General features: G+C 38.4%; 1 protein-coding gene across 1 annotated transcript; it reads right to left on the reverse strand.

The window, feature by feature from the left end:
• Positions 1 to 329: 329 nt before the first annotated feature.
• LOC127940731 (voltage-dependent calcium channel gamma-4 subunit-like) lies at positions 330 to 17,828 on the reverse strand. The gene is made up of 4 exons (XM_052536159.1): positions 17,369 to 17,828; positions 7,122 to 7,205; positions 6,883 to 7,023; positions 330 to 3,164 (listed from the first exon to the last, which is right to left on the reverse strand). The coding sequence occupies exons 1-4, from the start codon at positions 17,589 to 17,591 to the stop codon at positions 2,644 to 2,646; spliced, it is 969 nt and encodes a 322-aa protein (XP_052392119.1). The 5' UTR covers positions 17,592 to 17,828; the 3' UTR covers positions 330 to 2,643.
• Positions 17,829 to 23,049: the final 5,221 nt, after the last annotated feature.

The following is a 23,049-nucleotide window of genomic DNA, read 5'->3' on the forward strand; positions in this document are numbered from 1 at the left end:
GTAGCCGATTAGTAATCCAAGTTATTATTCACTGATGATCTTTCGCTCCAGTCAGGTGATAACCATTGCAACTGGTATCATGGAGTCTGGACATATCTGTGATGAATTAAAGCACCGATCCTCGGTCACTCTTTCAATCTATGGAAAATAGCTGCATGGACATTATTGAAAAAATGGATTTTGATTGACATTAGGGTGAGTAAATAAGGGCAGAATGAATATTATTGGGTCAACTTGACCCACATGTGTAGGTTATGGCAAGACTGAATTAAAGAATGCATTAAAGTCTGTCTAACCCTCAAAATATTCAATTGAAAACAAAGGCAAACTGCTTTTCTAATTGCTTTATTTTGCAAATACAGACAGCTGCTAGGCTGTTTAATTTGTAAGATTATTCCCAGTCCTGTTACAAAACACAAAAGTCACATAACAAAGCACTTATGCATAAGCGAGACACCGTTCCTCAATTAAATGTATTTATGTGAGCAAGGATATGCTGACTTTGTCCGTGGTACAGAGAAATACTGAGAACAACATTAGCAAATCAGAAAGAAAACCAGAAGGACAAAAACGCCTTCCAAGATGAACACAGAGAACATTACAGGTATTTATAGTGAGAGATGCTTGGCAGTGAGGCATCCCGGAGTCATCCTGTTAATAATACTGTGAAAAGCACACAAAGTCAATGGGTTAGAGAAAAACATGCAACAAACGTTTACATCTTCCCACCACGCGCCGTTCTACAAAGAGCCATGGCTCAAAAGCTTGTCAGAATGGCTTTACTAAGAAAAGGTAGCTGTAAATGCTTCAATTCAGTGAAACACATACCAGAGATTTACATCTGCCACCTCTCCTTTTGTGAGGAAACACTATTAGCGACCCTGATTTGACCGCTCACATGGATAATGCAGCCCTTGGTGGGAAAAAGCGATAGATTTTTCACTTAGGATCTAGATGGGAGCATATAAACAGCAGCAACAGAGAAGAGATGAGGTTATATTGTCGACTCAAAGAGAAATCCAGGCATAAGGCTCTGGTGAGGCTAAGACACTTCGAATGGTCTTCTAAAAGGCTGGATCGGCCACACTGATGTCTTTCATACTGCTCTGCCCTAGATACTTATCAGCTGTCACTGGAATACTTCCGAGGGCTGACCGACTCAAAACTTTCTTTCATTTCCAAATGTATAACATCTCTCAGCACTCCTTTTATCAGTGGACTCCAACAATGTCAGATCCCCAAAGATGCCCCATTCAGATGTTGCACTGCAATCACTCAAATTCACAAGAAGAAGTGGCTCTATGTAACCCACATTCAGGCAAAGGCCGAGCTTTAGTGGAGGTGAAACCCCCCCAATGGAGATGAAGGCTTTGACTGATTCACAATGGAAAACAACGACACTGGCTGGTTAACTACTGACACTTGTTGAACTACTATTAATGGCAGTCAGAATCTGAAATGAGAGCATAAAACTTGAGGCCTGTTGAATACTGCTTTACTTCCCTGCTGAAGAGACCATTAGAGAGCTGGTCACCATCACATGATGTGTTTTGAATGCTGGTGCTGAGCAAGGAACCCTGGAATCTAAACCTAAGACTTCTGATCTAGCTTAAACACAACATGAAATCAAAACTGACCCAATTTACTTGCGTAACCTCTAGGCTTATTGTGCATTCTACTGCATGACTCATCAGTGCACATGAAAACATTTCTTTATAATTGTTTAAAGCCTTTGTAATCTTTTTTTAAAAATGCAGCTGAAATAATTGTCCTTTTTGGTTGATGTCCCCAAAGTAATGTTAATGTTTGCTCATACTCTATCCACTTAAGATACTAATTCGTTAAAGAAATATCCCAGCCACGCTTCTCCATATAATTAACAACTGAACATCATGAAAATCCAAGCTGGTCTTTTCAGCAGGGAGTTTATACGCAATTAGTAGTCATAAATCTACTAAACTAAATTTTCCCAGTGATTATTTAGTAATTCAACTGATATTTCCAGTTTTACAACAACGGAAACAGAGGAACACAGTTTTGCACTGTTGCAAAGTGGCTCCAGAAAAAGTCTGAGCAGTTGACACTGCCAAGATGATAGGCACACTGAAAAGGGTTAGACAACTGCGGCAACAAACATATAACACAGAAAAGGGCATTCAATATTCAGCTCGAGTCTGTACTGAACACACAAGAATGGGAAGGCTTCAGCTGTGAGCCTACATTAGCACCATCTAAATACTGTGAGAGTCATTATCACATTGGTATACATTAAGATTATGGCACTGTACTGACGAACAAAAAGATATTTATTAACCAAGGGAATGGACTGGCTTACTCAAAGTCCTTAATATCTGAAGCACTGCCAAAGACTCTCCATTTTACATTTGCATGACTTGACCTTTGATGAGAGATGGGTCTCTCTGAGAGTTCCTGTTGAAATGTGAGGAGCAACACAAGAAGAAACACAAATTACCGTGTTCGCAATGGTTGTTGAATGTCAAGATGAAACCTTTCCCGCTTAACACAGTGCTTCTCCTTCACTGATGAGAGATGTCACTGGTTAACAGGCTTCACCAATAAGTATCCCTTCCACTGGCATCTGCCACAGTGGCAACTTCATCTCTTCTGTTCCAGTATGCAACCTCATACAGGTGTTGTCCTCCTGTTGATACCATCATTAAGGTCTTTGGGAAAGCAGTTGTGCACTTGGAGGAATCCTGAATCGTGCTCTGGGCTATAGGAGCTGTCTGTCCCTGACTTGAGAGGGTCTCTTGTCAATGTGTACATGTTGATTTCTCCAACGGGAACCGAGCTCATCATCTTCATGCCCACTGGTGATGCCTCACGAGATGCTTCCGTTGAGCGAGAGCTGGAGCGCGAGTGCCGTCGACGGTGGTGAAAACTGGGCATGCGAGAATACGGTGAAGAGGACGAAGTAGACTTGATGAACTCACGGCGTGCTTTGAACCGTACTTCGTTGTTCTTCTCAATGTATATATTGATAGCCATAACGGCCACCGCCTCAGCTACAATGAAAGAGAGTGCTCCGAAGTAGAATGACCAACCGTAGTTGTAATGGTTCTTCTTGTCTTCGTCTCGTTTGTCACTGGGGTCACCAGCATTGCTGGAGATGTAGACGATAATACCGATGATGTTGCTCAAACCTGCCAGACACAAAACAGAGCCAGTAAAGCATAAGAGAAACACCTTGTTAAGTAGTATAACAATGATATGACTTTATTAAACTTTTCCTTGGTTATAAAAGGATAAAAGTATGGATACACATGGATTTAAACATAAAGATTTTAAATTCGGCTGATTGGGATGCGTCAACACCGGTGAGCGTGATTTCACCAGGTACAACATGGGAAAGGGGAAGTCATGGCCTAATGGTTAGAGAGTTTGACTCCTAACCTTAAGGTTGTGGGTTCGAGTCTTGGGCTGGCAATACCATGACTGAGGTGCCTTTTAGCAATGCACAGAAACCCCAACTGCTCACCGGGCACCACAGCATTAATGGCTGCCCATTGCTCTGGGTGTGTGTTCACAGTGTGGGTCTCTTTTGGATGGGTAAAATGCAGAGCATGAATTCTGAGTGTGGGTCACCATGCTTGGCTGTATGTCATGTCACTGTCACATCATTCCAATCAACCAATCGGAATTGAGAGATTTCAGTTTTAGGCTTACAATCGGGATACAGTGCTTCTACAATCTTGTAAATCAGCAATCATTTCCCTTTTAAGATTTTAAGAATAAATTATGGGTAAGGTTAGGTTTAGGGGTAGGGATTGGGTTAAGTCTGTATTTTTGGAAAGTAATATTGATCCAGGATCAACAAAAGATATTGATCCAGGAACATGTCTTACTTGGCAAAATCACGCCGACCCAACACCTCCATCTTTGAAAGTTTAACACTGCAGAATGAGCTCATCAGATGTAATTACTAGTCAACCTACTGTAATATCAGGGACAAAAATTCCACAATATGGCACTGCCTTTGAAAACTGAAGACAGACTTTAGACAAAATGGGATAGATTTTCTCAGGGGTGAATACGAATGTAGACATGACACTTGGCAAAAGCTACAAATGTCTTCTCAGCAATACGTGTTTATGTGAGTGGATCAAGGTTTGGCCAGTTAGTGTAACTCAGGGGTAGCCCAAACTGTGACAACACACTTGTCTGTAATTGTCAAGTAATCCTGAACTCCCATGATTGGATGGCCCAGGTGTGTATAATTAAGTCTGGAGATAAACTATAAAGGAAGGTAGACTTACAGAAGCACGGGTTGGCTACCCCTGGTGTAACCAGCCCTACTTGTACAATGAGTGGGATTCAAACCACCGTCAACCAGCATGAGAGGTGGGCACGCTTGCAAGGATACTAAATATTAGTCCCTAGCATTAATTGCTGGTGTGCCTCTTGAGGCCAGTGGAGTGAAGTTTACCTGCACAGCTTTCCTCAGTTACAATCTCCACCCTAAAGCTCATTCCCAACCGAGTCATGGCACCAAGATTTGAACCAGTGTCAACCAGCATGGTAGGCCATCTACTAACAAAGGCCACAGCCTCTAACATCAGTTCCTAGTGTGCCTCTGGAGGCCAAGAGAGTGAGGTTTGTCTGAACAACTCTAACCACCAAGCCTTTGTCACTCACCCCCCTAAACCTTACTCCTATTTGGGTTATGGCACTAATGTAACTGGTCTATAACACTTAATAGTGTTAATTGTCATGTGTGGCAGAAATGCTAACAAGGATTCTAAAGAGCATAGTCTCTAGCTTTGAGGCCAGGGGAGTGAGGTTTACCTGCACAATTCTTTGTAGCTGGGTTCCATAACATTAGCATGGTCCAATTAGACTCTGCCGGTAGATGCGGTAACATCACCATCTGGTTGAAAAACTGCTACTGAGATGACAAGGAATGCTAACCGATAGCTTTCCAGGTATTATGTGTGTGGATCTTGACCTTTAAAATATCATAGGCACCCTGATATATGTGACCCTGGACCACAAAACCTTAAAGGGATAGTTCATCCAAAAATGAAAATTATGTCATTAATAACTCACCCTCATGTCGTTCCAAACCCGTGAGACCTCCGTTCATCTTCAGGACACAGTTTAAGATATTTTAGATTTAGTCAGAGAGCTTTCTGTCCCTACATTTAAAGTGTATGTACGGTATACTGTCCATGTCCAGGAAGGTAAGAAAAACATCATCAAAGTAGTCCATGTGACATCAGAGGGTCAGTTGGAATTTGTTGAAGCATCGAAAATACATTTTCGTCCAAAAATATAAAAAACTACGACTTTATTCAGCATTGTCTTCTCTTCCAGGTCTGTTGTGAGTGCGTTCACTGCAGTTTGTGATATCTGGTTCGTGAACGAATCATTCGATTTAACCGGTTCTTCTTAGTGAACCGGTTGAACCAGTTCCCAAAATCGAACTGAATCGTTTGAAACAGTTCACGTCTCCAATAAACAATCCACAAATTACTTAAGCTGTTACTTTTTTAATGTGGCTGACACTCCCTCTGAGTTCAAACAAACCAATATCCCGGAGTAATTCATTTACTCAAACAGTACACTGACTGAACTGCTGTGAAGAGAGAACTGAATATGAACACAGAGCTGAGCCAGATAACGAACAAAAGACTGACTTGTTCAACGAGTCAAGAACCGTTTCTGTCGGACGCGTCCGATTCGTGAACCAAGGAGCTGATGATACTGCGCATGTGTAATTCAGCGTGAAGCAGACCGACACACAGAGCGTCTGAACTGAACTGATTCTTTTGGTGATTGATTCTGAACTTATTCTGTGCTAATGTTATGAGCGCAGGTAAACCGAAGGCTTGAATGAAGGGCAATCATCGCCAATGACGCCATTACTTCGGGTGCAAAAGAACTGGTGAACCGTTTTCTTCAACCGGTTTATTGAAACGAACTGTCCGAAAGAACCGGTTCACAGAAAAGAACCGAATTTCCCATCACTACTGGTGATCCGAAAAACGATGCAACCGGTTCTTGACTCGAGAACGAGTCAATGTTTCGTTCGTTATCTGGCTCGGCTCAGTGTTCATCTTCAGTTCTCTCTTCACAGCAGTTCAGTCAGTGTACTGTTTGAGTACATTAATTAGACGAAATGAAATCAAATGAAAATGATTTGGTGACAACTAGTTCACTAAACTGGATATCACTAAACTGCAGTGCAGTGAATGTGCTCACAACAGACCCGGAAGAGAAGACAATGCTGAATAAAGTCATAGTTTTTGCTATTTTTGGACCAAAATGTATTTTCGTTGCTTCAAGAAATTCTAAATCACCCTCTGATGTCACATGGACTACTTTGAAGATGTTTTTATTACCTTCATTAATGACAATTTTCATTTTTGGGTGAATTATCCCTTTAAGTGCTAATTATTCTTGAGATACAACTATTTGAAAATCTGTAATCTTGAATTAGCTGCTAATGCAGCATCTAGAGAACACATGCCCTGCCCAGACATACTATGCTATCTAAGTCTAGTACTCAAGTATTTTACACATTCTTTTACGGTTTTGCTAAAGAGTCTTGTCATCGGCTTTAAGATGTATCTGATGATGAAACTATAGTGAATTACAGACCATACAAGGAAAGCACTTTTGAAACAAGCATTATCAACCCACTAAATTCAGTTGAATAACAGTAAAACGTGGAGGAGTTGTCGCCCCCTCAGTTCCAGTGCACCTGCCAGTAACAGCAGGGATAAGGTGGACTATCAGAGCATGGAAATTGTCCTATATTAAATTACATTACAACAAATTGAAATTAGTAATATTCTAAAAGCATCTGTAGTGAGTTGAAAACCCATGTGCATGTTAGCAGGTGGTCATTATTAAGTTTACCTGCTGCCACAAATAGTATCCCAGCGCTGAGTAATATGTTGTTCCACTTGCTGTAGATGCGTCCTACACCGACACACAGCCCTCCCAGAAACAGCAGAACGGTACTAAGGATGGGGAACACACTGGAGGCGCGCACAATACCTGTTCACACACACATATAAACATGTCTTTAGCAAAATATCTAAACGCGCTTGATAAAAACATTGACATATAGACAGTAACACTAATAAGTCACTCACGTAAGAGATATTCAGGGCTGTCAGTGTCGTAATCATTGTCATCTGGGAAATGATCGATTCGGTAACAACTTCCTTTGTTGAGACCTAAAAAAAAAAAGAAAAAAATATGAAACTGGTCTAGATTAGAGTCAAGAGGACCTGGAAACAATGCAAATCACCAAGCATAAGTGAGAATACTGGGCAGCAGAATAAACAATTACGAAATTTAAATAACGAAAACATCCTGCATATTGTAGGAATTTGTTCTGTTTTGAAGCAGTAGAAGATGAATATTAAAATTTTAAATCTTAGAATTGTTCAGTGACAGACTTTAAAATCAACAGGGGCTTTCACACATGCAGCCCTTTGTGGAAAACTACCGGTAAATTACAGCATTGATGCTATGAGTGAACAAAGTACAATTTTACCGGTATGAGCATGTACAAGGTTTTCGCACTTAAGAAGTTTGCTTTGGGCCAATAATAAAGTTGTGACACAGATGATGCAATTACTTTGCCCTTTTACAATAAAGTGTTGTTCGCACAGAATATGTTTTTCTGTTCCACTGGGCATTTTAATTATTTTTCTGTGTAAACATGTGCTAAATGTATGGCAAGCCAAAAGGGTCAGTACTGAGCTATTCTTTACATACAAAATGCTATAAACCCTCTAATAAGGTTTTAATTGACATAAAATGCAATGTTTTGAATGTAAATGCAATTCCTCTATAATTTTGATTTTATTAACTTGCACATGAGAACTGCATATTTAAAGGGGGGGGGGGGGTGAAATGCTATTTCATGCATACTGAGTTTTTTACACTGTTAAAGAGTTGGATTCCCATGCTAAACATGGACAAAGTTTCAAAAATTAAGTTGTACGTTTGAAGGAGTATTTTTGTTCCCAAAATACTCCTTCCAGTTTGTCACAAGTTTAGGAAAGTTTTTTTCGAGTATGGCTCTGTGTGACGTTAGATGGAGCGGAATTTCCTTATATGGGTCCTGAGGCACTTCTGCCGGAAGAGCGCGCGCTCCCATATAGCAGAGCACTGAGAGCACAACAGACTTCACTGATCAGAGAGAGAGCGTCGCGAAATGTCACAAAGGAAGTGTGTTTTTGGTTGCCAGGGCAAGACAACCCTGCACAGATTACCAAAAAAAAAAACAGCATTAAGGGACCAGTGGATGCTGCTGCTACTCTCGTTCAGTTTCAACCTCTGGATCTGATTCTGGATCATAAATAAACGGCTGAATCTGACTGTAAGCCATGGTTTGTTTTGGATGATGATGTTTTTTTCCTCAAGGTAATGTCACAAACGCTCTCAATGCAAAAGCCTACTGGCGCTCGTGATTCTTTAGCTCCGCCCACACGTCACGCCTCCAGCCGGTCGTGTTTTTCCGGGAAAAATCGGTACAGACTATCTTTCTCTTATGAATATAATAAAACTAAAGACTTTTTGGAGTTATGAAGGATGCAGTACTACTCTATAGGTACTCAAGATTAACAGGATATTGAGTGAAAACGAGCATTTCACCCCCCCCTTTAAAAAAAAAAAATTTGGATTTAAAAATCTGAACATGAAAGGACTTAAGGGTTTGAGGGTGACAACATGAGGGTGAGTGTTTAATGACAGAATTTTCATTTTTTGGTGAACTATCCTCTTAATATCATATAGCAGAGTTCCTCAAATCTTGTCCTGGAGGGCGAATGCGCTACAGAGTTCAAACTCACCTGTGATTTTGTAATGATCCTGATTGACACTGATTAGCATGCTCAGGTGTTTGATTAAGGTTACAGCTAGAGCTAAACTCTGCAGGAAAGTGGATCTTGTGGGCCAGATTTGAAGATCTCCGTCATATAGTGTCACATTGCAAACCTCCCTCCCTCTGTCTGTCTCCAGGTGGAGTCTACTCCGTGACACAGCTTTTGTGTGGCCCAGCATGCCATTAATTGGGTCTAGTGTTAAAAAAGAAGCAAATTAATTATTATTAATTAGGTCTGAGTAAGTGGGGCATGTGCTTTCTTGTCTAGTCATTGTTAAAAAGAAAAGTCTATTAAAAAGTCTTTATATAAAACAATATATATATTAAACCTGACACATTATGCCACAAATTATTAAAAACATCTTGGAGTAAAATGTAAATACTATGATACATGAATATGAATATCATCTATAGTGCAAATGTGTCTATCAAATTTGCCTGCCATGGTGTTATCTTCAGATTTTGTATATTTTAATGTTTGCATTTTTAGTAATGAGATCCAAATTCACTTTTTAATAGATATTTGTGGTCTTATTGACCTCTCATTTATACACCACTTTTCATCATATAATCAATTACCAAAGTGCGATGTAGAGGGACAAATTTTCCAGTCACGCTCCTGCAGAAATATTTTATCTCATCCCGTTTCCTTCTGCAACATTCTTGTTTTGTCCCGCTCCCACCCGCAAAAGTCAGCATAAAAGTAGCCTATATAAGTAGCCTTTTTTTTCAATGCATCCATAAAATTTATATGAAATAGTGAATTCCACGTGCCTAACCACAACATCAATAACTGTTATCTTTTGACAGAAAAACAAGCATAGGGAGCCACTGGCATTGCATGGTAGAATGCGATCCCTTTATAATCACTAAAAAGCTGACATCTCAGTTCATCGAAATCTCATGAAACTCTGTTGTAATACAATGAATATGCACAATAAATCTTTCATAATGTCTACAATTCATAATGAATTCGTAGGAAAATTGCATCATGCAATTAAAACCAATTAAAAAAAGAAAAATAATAAAGAAAAATAAAGAAAAAAAAAGATAAAAAATAAATAAGTAAATAAAAATATACATAAAATGCAGCAGTAGTGTAAACAATTCTGAGAATGAAAAAAAAATGGGGAAATTACTTTACATAAACCCTTTTGTTTGAAAATCAGGAGCAAGGAAAATAAAAGGTTCCCTGAGATATGGGAATGAGCATTGCATTAAAGGGATGGTTCACCCAAAAATCTAAATTATGTCATTAATAACTCACCGACACACTCACAACAGAAACGGAAGAGAAGACAATGCTGAATAAAGTCATAGTTTTTTTTGCTATTTTTGGACCAAAATGTATTTTCGATGCTTCAAAAAATTCTAACTGACTGTCAGGGACCAAGCAGTTAAGCAAGAGGAGTCGCAAGGGAAGTTGAAATATAAGGATTTTATTTCCTAATAATCATCTCAACAAACTGAAAATAAACGTTTGGGCCCAAAAACAAAAGTCAAATAAACAAACAGTAACTAAAGCTCTACACAAAAAATAAAACTGACCTCTTACAAAAGAAACAACGGGGACTTATATATTGGCTGATCAGACCAATTTTAACACACAGGGGAAGACTAACAACAACACTACTACATAAGCTACAAATACCAGCAAAATCTACCTAAAACTTATTCCAAAAGGAATATACTTTTACTTAACCTTAACTCAACAAAAGTACTCAATATAATATAAAATAAATCAACCCCAAAATATCTAACGAGATATTTATCCCCCCCGGACATAAACAATGGTAGTGTCCAATTAGGCCAACTCCCCTATAAGACTGCTCCTGCTCCAAACACCACCCGTTTAAGCCAGCCAACTCTCTGGATCTCTCCCGGGTTTGGAATCCAACACTGGTAAGCTCAGAAACGTGTATTTATACAAACAGAATGACAATCCAAAAGTAACTAATGGTGCATGCTCCCAAAAATATAGTTCTGTATGGTCAACTAAATAAAGCACAATGTATGTGAAGTGACCTTTGCGTCCTGTGAGTTATTTGTAACTAAATAAATGTTTGCAACAAATGTGTATGAAAATTTTAAATAAACTAATCCTAAAGAAAAACAACAAACTATAAGTGCATGAGGTTTCCGCTCTTAAACTGGTTGTGAGGCCATGGCTGGCTCGTTACCTTATATCAGGCAACTTAGGTTACTTAAGTAATAGAAATGTTGCTGGATGAAGCCCAGGAGTAGGCCATCCCTCTGATGGAGTGGACCTTCACTCCTATAAAGACAGTGTAAGCCTTCTGTGGCATATGCCAGGGCTATAGCATCCACTATCCATCAAGATCTCTGCTTCTTGACCTGCTTCGTGAGCTGCTCTGAGTGCCAACATGGGCCAAAGGGCTCAACATACATTGAACTAGGCAGAGTAGATTAATACCCTGATCACCTTTTGAACTGGGGAGCACTAGAAGGGTGAGACTTGTGCTCTGAATGGAGTGGTGAGCACTTTTGGCACGTAGCTATGTCTTGGCTTGAGGACCACTCTACAGTCATTATAATAGGCCCAAAGACATGAAGCACAGACTGACAGTACTCTCAGGTTACCTACTCACTTGACCAACACTAAAGCTGTTGCAAGTTTGCTCACTGGAGCAGCTTGCTCTGTAGGGCCCTGAGAAATATATATAAGTCCCAAGTCGGCAGTGTGAGGGTGAGTAAGATTGAATTTCCAAGCTCCCCTTTAGAAAATTAACCAACATGTTGTTTCTCAGGACTGACTGGCCAGCCATCTCACTTATAAAAGGAGGTCCTTCCTCAGTGGTATTGGCCAACTCTTGGAACTACATCTGATTCCTCCAGAGTGGGGCCACCAGGAAAGGAGGTATTGAGCCTACTTGTAGAGGGAACATAACATGAAACCTCCGTGGCGATTTCTAAAGGCTACCACCACCATGTTGTGAAGTGACATTCATTCATTCAGCCAAGTATGCTGAACCATTCTCAGAATTTGTGCTCTGCATTTAACCCATCCAAAGTGCACACACAAAGCAGTGAACAGACAAAAACCGTGAACTCACACCCAGAGCAATGGGCAGCCATTTATGCTGCGGCACCCGGGAAGCAAATTGGGGGTTCACTGCCTTGCTCAAGGGCACCTACATAAGTCATGGTATTGCCGGCCTGAGACTCGGACCCACAACCCTAGGGTTAGGAGTCCAACTCTCTAACCACTAGGACACGACTTCCCGCAGACCAGGATAGGGTGCCCCGGTGGTAGGAAGGTTTTTAGTGGTCACCCTAAGATGAAAGTTTTCTAGGATCAAGTGTGGGATGAGACATGAACCTTGAGCCAATACTGCAGGGGCCACATGTGAAACAGGACCAGAGTAATCACAGATGAAGTGTCCAACAATAGGATCAGCATCCTCTGGAAAGCCCTGGGGGGATGTGAAGTCCCAGCTTGAACTATCAGGCAGCATTCCGCCATAACCCATGCCCGCATCTGGGCAGAATTGATAACTGTCCCCAGAAAGACTACTAACTGGCTGGGAGACAAAGAGCTCTTGGCTAAATTGATTTTCAACCCAAGCCGCTCCAGTTGGCTGAGCAGCAGCAACCTGTGAGACATTAGTTCCTGATCTGATCTGGTGAAAACCAGCCAATCATTGAGGTAATTCAAGATGTGGATTCCAATCTGTCTCAAGTAACTTTCGAAAGTCTGAATGGCAGGACTGTATGTTGATAGGCCACTCATTCGAATGCGAATCTCATCTGTGATGGGGGACTGAAGTTAAAGTAAGCATCTTTCAGATCCACCAATATAAACCAGTCCCCAGGGCATATTTGCACGAGGTATCTGTTTTAAAATCAGCATCTTGAACAGCCATCTCATGAGTGAGCAATTCAGATTCCTAAAGAATGGGCCTGAGCATGTCATCTTTTTTGGGAAAAAAAGCAGTAGTTTGTTTGGGCATACGCTGAATGGGAAGAGTGAACTCAACATGAATGGAGCTTCCACTGCTCGGTGTTGAGGGGAGGGATGGTGAGCGGGCCTTGGTTTCAGTTTCAACCTCGGCAAGAACTGACCCTCACCTCTCCTGTTCACCATATGAAGCCATAAACAACATTGAGTCATCCATGACAGCTTTCTCCTCTGAACCCCTAAAGCAAATCAAGCCACTCACAGTTGACGAGGGATGCTGATCCTCACGTGTAAAGAACAAGGGTGAATCAAAGCACTGAAGGGAGAGTGAAGCATATGGGACCTGAGCAGGCATGATTTAACTGGAGCCCCATGTTAAAGCCCAGTTGCTCCTCTGGTTTTTCCTCTTAGGGAAGGTGGAAACAGGAGACCAGGCCGTCTGGAAGAAGTGATCCGCGAGCAGAGAAGGGAGAGACTCATGTACTCGCCTTGAGAACATTGTGCCTAAACTGTCTAGACAGGCTTCGTACTCACTGTTCCCATCTGCCACACTCACGGCGCAACATTTGCAACAATGTCACAGTTGAAATTAGCTCAGAAAATATGCTCTTTTTAAAAGCTGGATGACCACAGGGGAAGGCTTCAAGCTTCTTCTCATGCCAGCAAGCGGGAGGCTGAGCTTCTCTCTTCTCTTCTCTTCTCTTCTCTTCTGCTTTTTGCTTGTGGTGTCAGCGAGGAGATAATCTTCGTCACTGCAGGATATAATTCTAATGAAATGGCAATCAGAGCTGAACTTATATAGCAGTTGCCTCCACCCTTTTTGGCGAATGGAAGCGCCATTGGTCTGTGCAGCTACAAACATGATCAAATCAGTCTTCAGTATCAGAGTAAACAGGAGTTACCTCATAGCATGATTAACGCAACAGGAGAGACCGTTCAAAAGGGAACCATAAAGTCCAGGTATAGAGAAAGGTTTTTTTCCTTACCTGTATTTTCTTACCTCTTCTTTTAATATTATTATTTTTAAATGTTACAAGAAGGGTTGCCAAGTAGTGTGAACATTTCTGTATTGCCATGTATTGTAAATAAAACATTCTGAAATTGACTTCAATGAGGTCAATGGTGGGCAAAGCCAAAAATTATAATTAAGAGTAGGTAGAGCTTTTTGACACCGATCACAAACCAGGGATGATTTTAGACAATTTGGCTTTTGTCCAATAGCCTAGACTCTATGCAACATCTTAAACTGTATAAGAGAATGATGAACTCAACCATGACAAAGGACCTTGGACCATCCCTCGTCTGTGAAAACATGGTTAAGGTCAGATTCCTGATTGGGCTTTATTTTAGAGAGGGGTGATGAGCCTGACTGCATTATAAATAAAACATTTTTATCTGTAAATATTGGAGAAGGTAGCTTTACAGAGTTTTGTTTCTGAAACCTGATCAGTCTCTTGTTTAGGAGGTGCACGAGGGAAATAAGAAAATGTATTTTTTTTTTATAAATTTAAGAGTTAAAATTTTTTTTGGGAAGATAATATTTTTTTCTGACGGATAAGAAAAAGTAACAAATGTATGGAAAAGATCATTAATATTTAATAATTAACATTAGCATTCTTGAAAATCCTCACTGTTTATTTCAAGGTTCCAGGTTCACATACTGCCATCTCCTATGTGTTCTCAGACTTTCAGACTCCACTGTACATCCACACAAAATCTAAGACTTTATAACTCCTGAAAGTGTGTACAGTGAGCGTGTTGAGCCATAGGATCTTATGTAAAGCTCCGCTCTGGCTGTTGATTTATAGGAGCTGCTTATTTGCCCGTTGACTGAAGTGTACCTAGCCTCATAAAGACCAAATAAGGAACCTTGCTTGACTGACACGGAGGCATATCAGAGAGTGAGAGAGAGAGAGCGAGAGAAAAGGAGAAAATGTGCACCTGGTCCCTGCGGCCTGTCTGGAGGTAACAATACTCATCGCTGGGATTGTCTTCTCCATGGAAACCTCAGGTCTGATTTCCATAATGTCTCCAAAGATGCCTTTGACATCTTCATTGTGGTTTAATACAGCAGACAGCAACACGCTCCTCTCCCCCAAGCCAAGAGCCCCCTCCTGTTTTGCAAACCCACATCCCCACCAGACACATCCAGAGCAGCAAGGAAACAGCTGCCACATTCCTCGCCTCCGGCATTTTGTCATAATTGTGAATCAGGGCAGGGCAGCCAATCGTTCGCCTTGTCGAGAAGTTAAACCAATCAGTGCTTTGCATGCTGGGGAAGTGTGCTTTTGCTTGTCATCACAATTCGATCAATATGAAGACTGTCTGTGTCTTCTTTTCTGAGGCAAGTATCAGTATTATTATTGCTCATACTTACTGTTAGGAAGTTCAACAGATTATTAGACTTTGGTATTTGTGTTGTGGACACATCTCAAATCGTGTGAAAAAAAGTCCAGAGATTCTCTTCATAAATCCTCTTCCTTAATTCATGTATTTCTTGCATTTGATATGTCTACTTGAACAGAAATAACAGTAATGAGGATAACAGCAAAAATAATATGACAAAATTACATAACAAAATGACAAAATCTTTAAATAAAATTAAAATAAAAACTCAAAAAACAAAGAGACGGGCTAATTCAAAACATGCTGTATGCTAATTAAAATAATAAAATACTTAATGAATACTATAAAAGTAGATAATACTAAAGTAATACTGCCCAGAAGGAAGCTCTCAGACTAATCTTTTAAAACTCCATTATAACTCTCCCTAGATGATTGTACAGTATATGCATTAGAACATGCAGGATTTTGTATATATTTTGCTGCATATGTCTTTTTTGGTTGTTATAGGTATCTTTTGTCATATAATCTTCCGTGTAACTGACAAGCCTACCGTATTATTTATTTATTATTTTTATTTCATATAATTATTTAGGTTCTTTTTTTTTGTGTACCACTCATTGTTGCATGGCTGATTGTGTTCTCTTTGTTTAAAATACAATAAAATAACTCCAAAATAACTTTTTTATATATATATATATATTATTTTATTTTATTTTATTTATTTATTTATTTATTTTAATTGGTACAGTTTATGTGTTTATTTAAGTTTAAGTAATAAACTTTAAAAAACTTAATGAGTGTGTATATATATATATATATATATATATATATATATATTACAAACATGTACAACAAGTAATAAATGGGGTCATAAGTGTATGATTTTAGATGTACACAGATCTACACGCTTTGATCAGTTTGAATAAAGTAAGCAAACAAATAAACAAAAACCATGACCTATTCCCTTCTGACTTTGGATATTAGCAGCAATGATAAAATAAAAATAAAAGAAGTAAAATAAACATTAGTTTCTTTGGTAACTAAATTAAATAAGTTTCTTCTTTCAATGGGGAAAAGTCAAATGTTTTCACACTATAAAATGACAATACACGAAGTAGTGGTTAATTACCGGTATCACCTAATTTCCCGAGAGACAAACTCATTTCCTTTTTCAGTAAGAAATATGAAGCCTGACGACATTATCATTCGACTTTTAGAAAAAGATAAGTAATAAGTTACCACTGCTCATCAACTATGATGTCCTTGTTTAGTCTATGGAGATGCGTAACATGATGTCATCAGTCTGACTGTCTGAGACGAAGCTCTGCCAAAACTCCATCATTTGTGGGAAAACCCTGACATCTTTTAAAAATTACATGAATCTATATGTTATTAAACATCTGTTTGACTCTCTGTCTGTCTGTCTTTTTCTTATCTACGGACAGAAGCAACGGATTCATCTATTTTTAAACATCGGCCAGCGTTACCATAGTGATTTCAGACATATTGTTTCTAAGCAACAGCATCAAATGCGTGAAACACATGAATGAAGGAAGAGGATTTATGAGGAGGATCTCTGGACCCATTATGCCTTTCTGTCCATTCAAGAAACCCGCTGGTGCCAACCGAGAGAAACGGGGAGCATTTCCACTCCCTTCCAAGTGAACGTCAAGTTATGGTCACTTGAGAGAGATCCAAGCCCCCTGGATGAGTTCGGATGAGTGGTTGACAGTTCCTCTGGATGGAAAAGCCAAGCCCCCAGAGGACTATTTCATAGCTTTTTGTCATTGCATAAAAGAGTTAATGCATGATTTAGATGTTTCTCCTAAAATTTCCTTTAAGAATGTCAGACTTCGCACATACTGTGATCAATCAGCAAAAATGGTTTTGGATTTATCTGACGAGAAACATTTGAGATCTGACTTTGATATCTCTGTTTTGAAACTCTGGTCTATTCTTTCATTCGAATTCTCCATTCGCTGTCTAGAAGATATCAAAGATCTCACACTCCAGTGTCTCTGGGTAGGTTAGACCCCCTTCACATAGACTACTGTCTGCACACACACACACACACACACACACTAAATGGCATTGTTAAATAAAAAAAAAACACCTTTGTTTTGAGTTCACATGCATGCAGATAAAGAACAAAAGCCTCCTAAAGCAAGACGTCTTTGCCTCAAGACAACAAGTTTCCTCTCTTTTAAAACTCGAGTGTAAGGATGTGGAGCACATGGTACCCTCTATGCAGCAGATCCTCCAGAGCCCGGAGTGCGTGAGATCTCCGCGCATCTTCTTGGCTTGACTCTGCGTCTCGTCCGTGCTGATGTTGGTGGCGTTACAGATGTATGCGCGAGAATAAAGCCAGTAGTCGGTCCCGATCGCGATGCTCATCAAACTGAACGCCACGAAAGCCCCGACGGAGGCCAGCAGCATCTGAATCCCACGGTCACACCACGCCATGGCCGCTCATAATAATAATAATAACAACAATAATCCACCACACATCGCTCAAACCCGGGCTTTGTTCCGACGGTCGCTGTGATCAGGAAACTTGAGCGCGTCTCTTCCACGTGTTGCTGTTAGGCTCCCGTGCAGAGCTCACACATCTTTCTATGCTTTTTAAGGAGTTTTGATCACCACCGTATCCATTTGCTACAATCACATCCCTCTTTTCCAAACTCGGATGGCTTTGATTTGGGATTGCGATCTTCAAACCCCACCTTCAGTCACACTAACCAATGAGAAACACACATGTCCTGGGGAATGAGATGATGCTCTCACATCTCTTCTTCATCATCGTCATCATGATGGTGAAGGAAAATGTACGATATGTTTTCATGCTTAAATGCTGTTGTAGCCTAACTCTTAACAGTCTACATAAAGTACAGGTTTTGAAGCTTGTGTGGTTTAATAAACAGACTGGAAAAGAATCAATAACCAGTGTTGTGAGATTATTTTCTTTACCAATATTGGATAAAGAGTTTAAGGTAGAAAAGTTTAGCCAGTAACAAAATTAGATTTCTGGTTCTGGCCTCTGATTGGTCAATAGAGAGATATTATATATATATATATATATACACTGTAAAATATTTCAGGGATTTCACAGCATGCAACTGTAATATTTCAAAATAAATTATATTATCACTTTAAAAGATGAAAAAAAAGTAAATGAATTAACAATAGATTTTATAGTAAATTAAAAGCATATTAATGGCTACTGATTTTCAGTTTATACTGTAATTCTACAGCAGAATACTGCTAAATTGCAGTAATCTGACTGCATTAACTTCACAGCTAAATCAGTAATTCTACAGGAGCATACTGCCAAATCACAGTCAATTCACAATTATTTAGTGTAAACATGATACAGTAATTTAACTAGTTTACAGTAATTTACTGTGAATTTACATACAGTAAATTAATGTAGTCATGCTAGTAGTAGCCAGTAATTTAATGTCAATTAACGGTATTTTTTTTCTACAGTGTGTATATATATATATCAATGAAATCTTAATATATATTTTGTATAGACTTACCATGATGTAAACACACACACACACACACACACACACACACACACAGCACAGGCACACACACGCACTCTATATCTATCTAATCTAAATTAATTAATGACGTCTTACAAAATTTAGGTTTTATTTAATACATTATTTATAAAGATTTATTATAAATGCAAGTAAGTAAAATATTAACTAATATTAATATATTATATTAACTAATCTTAATGTCTTTTACACACACACACACACACGCACACGCACACGTACACGTACACACACACACACACACACATATACAGTATATGAAGAGTTTTTATAGCCTACCAGAAATGTTTTCATCACCTGTGGTTTAGGATGTAGATATAGACGGATGGGTGGATGATTTTATCATCAGAAGAAATACAGTAACTGACACAGACCTGCTTTCACACAGTATTGGGTCGATTATTGTTTATGTTTAAAATATTCTCCACACCCTTTTATTTAATTCAAAGGTTCTGTTTCATTATTTACATAAACCATACCCAGAAAAAAACAAATACTGTATTGGAATATTTTTCTCATCAGTATACAGAATGGTGGTAAATCCAAAAATACCCTTAAAAAGGGTGTTATGAAAGTGATGGTATCAGATTGTAGTGTGCATACTCTATTTATGGATCAAGCCATTTGCGTGGTTCTCCAAGGAACTTCCAAACATTCCATTGTATATGTTTAAAATAGCATGGAAGTACCACAGTACCTATTTGATTAGTGGTATAACATCAGATAAATAAACCAATAAAACAATCATTCTCACCAGCAATCATTTGACCAGCAGTTAAAGTTCTCAAAAGGACCATCAAACAGATCCTCATTGGGAGACAATTTTAAAAGCAATTGTTTAATGAGTTTGCGTCAAGCAACTGATAAATATGTTCTCGTTCAATCTAGCATAGCCAGACTCTCAGAGTAAAATGATTGCTCAGGCTCTCCTGGGAACAGACATTACGACAGCAGCCGGTTGTTTGTTAGCTTAACACGTTTTACACAAAAATTGCACTATTGAACATGGGAGCCACTAAATCCATTAGCAATATTAATGTTTCTCAGGGAAGACATCATAATATAGATGTGCTGTTACCATTTGAGACTGGAGACTGTTTTTGATATTTATAGTGTAATAAGTACGGTGGAGGTACCTAAGAAAATGAGCAGGACCCCCAGATGGGTGCGTGATCATCCCAGTGGATCGATGGAGAATGTGAATCAGGCTGGAGCACTAAGAGTGTGCTGACTGCAGACACACTGACTGGCTTGGCTTGTATGGGGATTAAGTAGGCACATTTTGTATGTCAAAAATATAGTTTTAACCAACAGAACATATTTAAAGCTATACAATTACTATCTATATAAATACCACAACAGAAAATAATCCACCATCTCTCAACCTTGCACAGGACAAATGGTTTGAAAAACTGATGGAGAATAGAATAGAATAAAATAGAATAGGCTTAATCATCTGGTTTAGAAAAATAAAAATAGAATAGCATAGACTGAATAGAAGCACCCCTAAGAAACTACTTAGGACAATCAGTTTGGAAAATATAAAATAGAATCGAATAGAATCCAGCATCCCTGTGAACGTACAGTACAGCACATAGGAAAAGTAGTTTGAAAATTTAGAATAGAATAGAATAGAATATATAATATATTATATTATAACCTAAATAGGACAAGCTTTTTGGAATTTGGAAAATAGAATAGAATAAAATTAATATAATTGGCTGCAGCATCCCCAAGAATCTACTTAGGACAAGCAATTTGGAAAATGGAGAACAGAACAGAACAGAACAGAATAGAATAGAATAAGAATAGAATAGAATAGAATAGAATAGAACAGAACAGAACCGAAGAAAACAGAATAGAACAGAACAGAAAATAATAGAAAAGAATAGAACAGAACAGAATAGAACAGAACTGAAAATAATAGAACAGAACAGAATATAATAGAACAGAACAGAACAGAATTGAACAGAACAGAACAGAAAATAATAGAACAGAACAGAATAGAACAGAACATAATAGAACAGAACAGAATAGAACAGAAAATAATAGAACAGAACAGAAAATAATAGAATAGAACAGAACAGAATAGAACAGAACAGAATAGAACAGAACAGAACAGAATATAACAGAACAGAACAGAATATAACAGAACATAACAAAATAGAATAGAACAGAACAGAAAATAATAGAACAGAACAGAATAGAATAGAACAGAACAGAAAATAATAGAATAGAATAGAACAGAACAGAAAATAATAGAACAGAACAGAATATAACAGAACATAACAAAATAGAATAGAACAGAACAGAAAATAATAGAACAGAACAGAATAGAATAGAACAGAACAGAAAATAATAGAATAGAATAGAACAGAACAGAATAGAATAGAACAGAATAGAACAGAATAGAACAGAACAGAAAATAATAGAACAGAACAGAAAATAATAGAACAGAACAGAAAATAATAGAACAGAACAGAAAATAATAGAATAGAACAGAACAGAATAGAATAGAACAGAACAGAAAATAATAGAATAGAACAGAACAGAAAATAATAGAACAGAACAGAACAGAACAGAACCCAGCATCCTGGAGAACCTACAAATGAAAAGTAGTTTGGAAAACAGAATAGAACAGAACAGAACAAAATAGAATAGAACGCATCATCCCTGTGTATCTACACTACAGAACATAGGAAAAGTAGTTTTGAAAATGAAGAATATAATAGGATAAGATAGGATAGGATATAGAATTCATTATAACCTAAATAGGACAAGCTGTTTGGAATTTGGAAAATAGAATAGAATAAAATTAGTAGAATTGGCTGCAGCATCCATGAGAACCTTCTTAGGACAATCAGTTTGGAAAATGGAGAACTTAATAGAATAGAACCGAATGGAATAGAACCAAAAAGAATAGAATCCAGCATCCTGGTGAACCAACAAATGAAAAGTAGTTTGGAAAATAGAGGACAGATGAGAATAGAACAGAATAGAATAGAATATAATCCAGCATCCCTGTGAACATACTGTACAGTACATAGGAAAAGTAGTTTGGAAAATTAACAATAGAATAGAATAGAATAGAATAGAATAGAATAGAATAGAATAGAATAGAGAATCCATTATAACCTAATTAGGACAAGCTGTTTAGAATTTGGAAAATAGAACAGAATAAAATTAGTAGAATTTGGCTGCAGCATCCCTGAGAACCAAAGGACAAGCAGTTTGGAAAAACCAGAATAGAATAGAATAGAATAGAATAGAATAGAATAGCATCCCAGAGAACATACATAGGAAAAGTAGCTTGGGAAATGAAAAACAGAAAAGAATATCCATAGCAAAACTGACAGGTGATTGAGCATGTTGTTTTACATTACATGATTTGAGATATTAATGTCTACTTCATAAACTGTGAGGGATAAGTTACACACTGTAGTTTAATAATTAGAGCTGGGGTTTGAGGGGAAATAACCTAACACAAGTATAAGCAATAGTATTAGGAACTTATAAAAACAGATGATGACAACACAAAATCTTCTGATATGTTATTCCCTTACATGATATGCTATTTCATCTTTTAAACAACACAGCCACAGACAAAACCCCATGTGTCTTCACAGCTGAATATTGATGTATGGCGTGTAAATTAAAACACTTGAGATTGTGTTGCCAGGCTGCGTCTGTGGTAACTGAAGGGTGGTAGGTGTGAGATAAGCCTGAAGACATGTTAACACCAATTAAAGCTGCAGGGTGAGCGTCGTGCTCTTCCAGGAGACAAGCTGGACCAAAGGACAGCACTTTCACCTTTATACAGCATTCATTTGAGAAAGCACTCACTGAAAGAAGCTTCTGTGCATATTTCACCTTGACCGCCATATGGGTACATCACATTTACTCTCATCTGTTTGGGGTCTTAAATCTCTTATGCTCACCAATGCTGAAAAAAACAATAATAATAGAAAAGTAATACTGTGAGTATCTAATGTAATGTATTGCTGTGATGTAAAAGCTGAATTTTCAGCATCATTACTCCAGTCTTCAGTGTCACATGACCTCAATTCTAATGAAAACACGACTTAAACGACTAGTTTTAAGCCCTCAAGTCGCATCACAGATGAGTAGAGTGTTGTTAGTGAAATCAAATAATCATTTTTTTATCCCTCGCCTGCAGATATGAATCCCATTATATTCCACAACAGCTTTCATGTAAATAAAACAGTCTTGACGGCTGTCAAGACCTATAGGCGTTATAACTCAACTAAAAACACAACATACATAGACGTTTGAGTATTGTAACGTGTCCCTACAGGCGTTATAGGGGGTTTTCTCATTAAAATGAGAGAGAAAAC

This window comes from Carassius gibelio, chromosome A3, assembly GCF_023724105.1.
Source record: "Carassius gibelio isolate Cgi1373 ecotype wild population from Czech Republic chromosome A3, carGib1.2-hapl.c, whole genome shotgun sequence".
Taxonomy (NCBI): Eukaryota; Metazoa; Chordata; class Actinopteri; order Cypriniformes; family Cyprinidae; genus Carassius; species Carassius gibelio.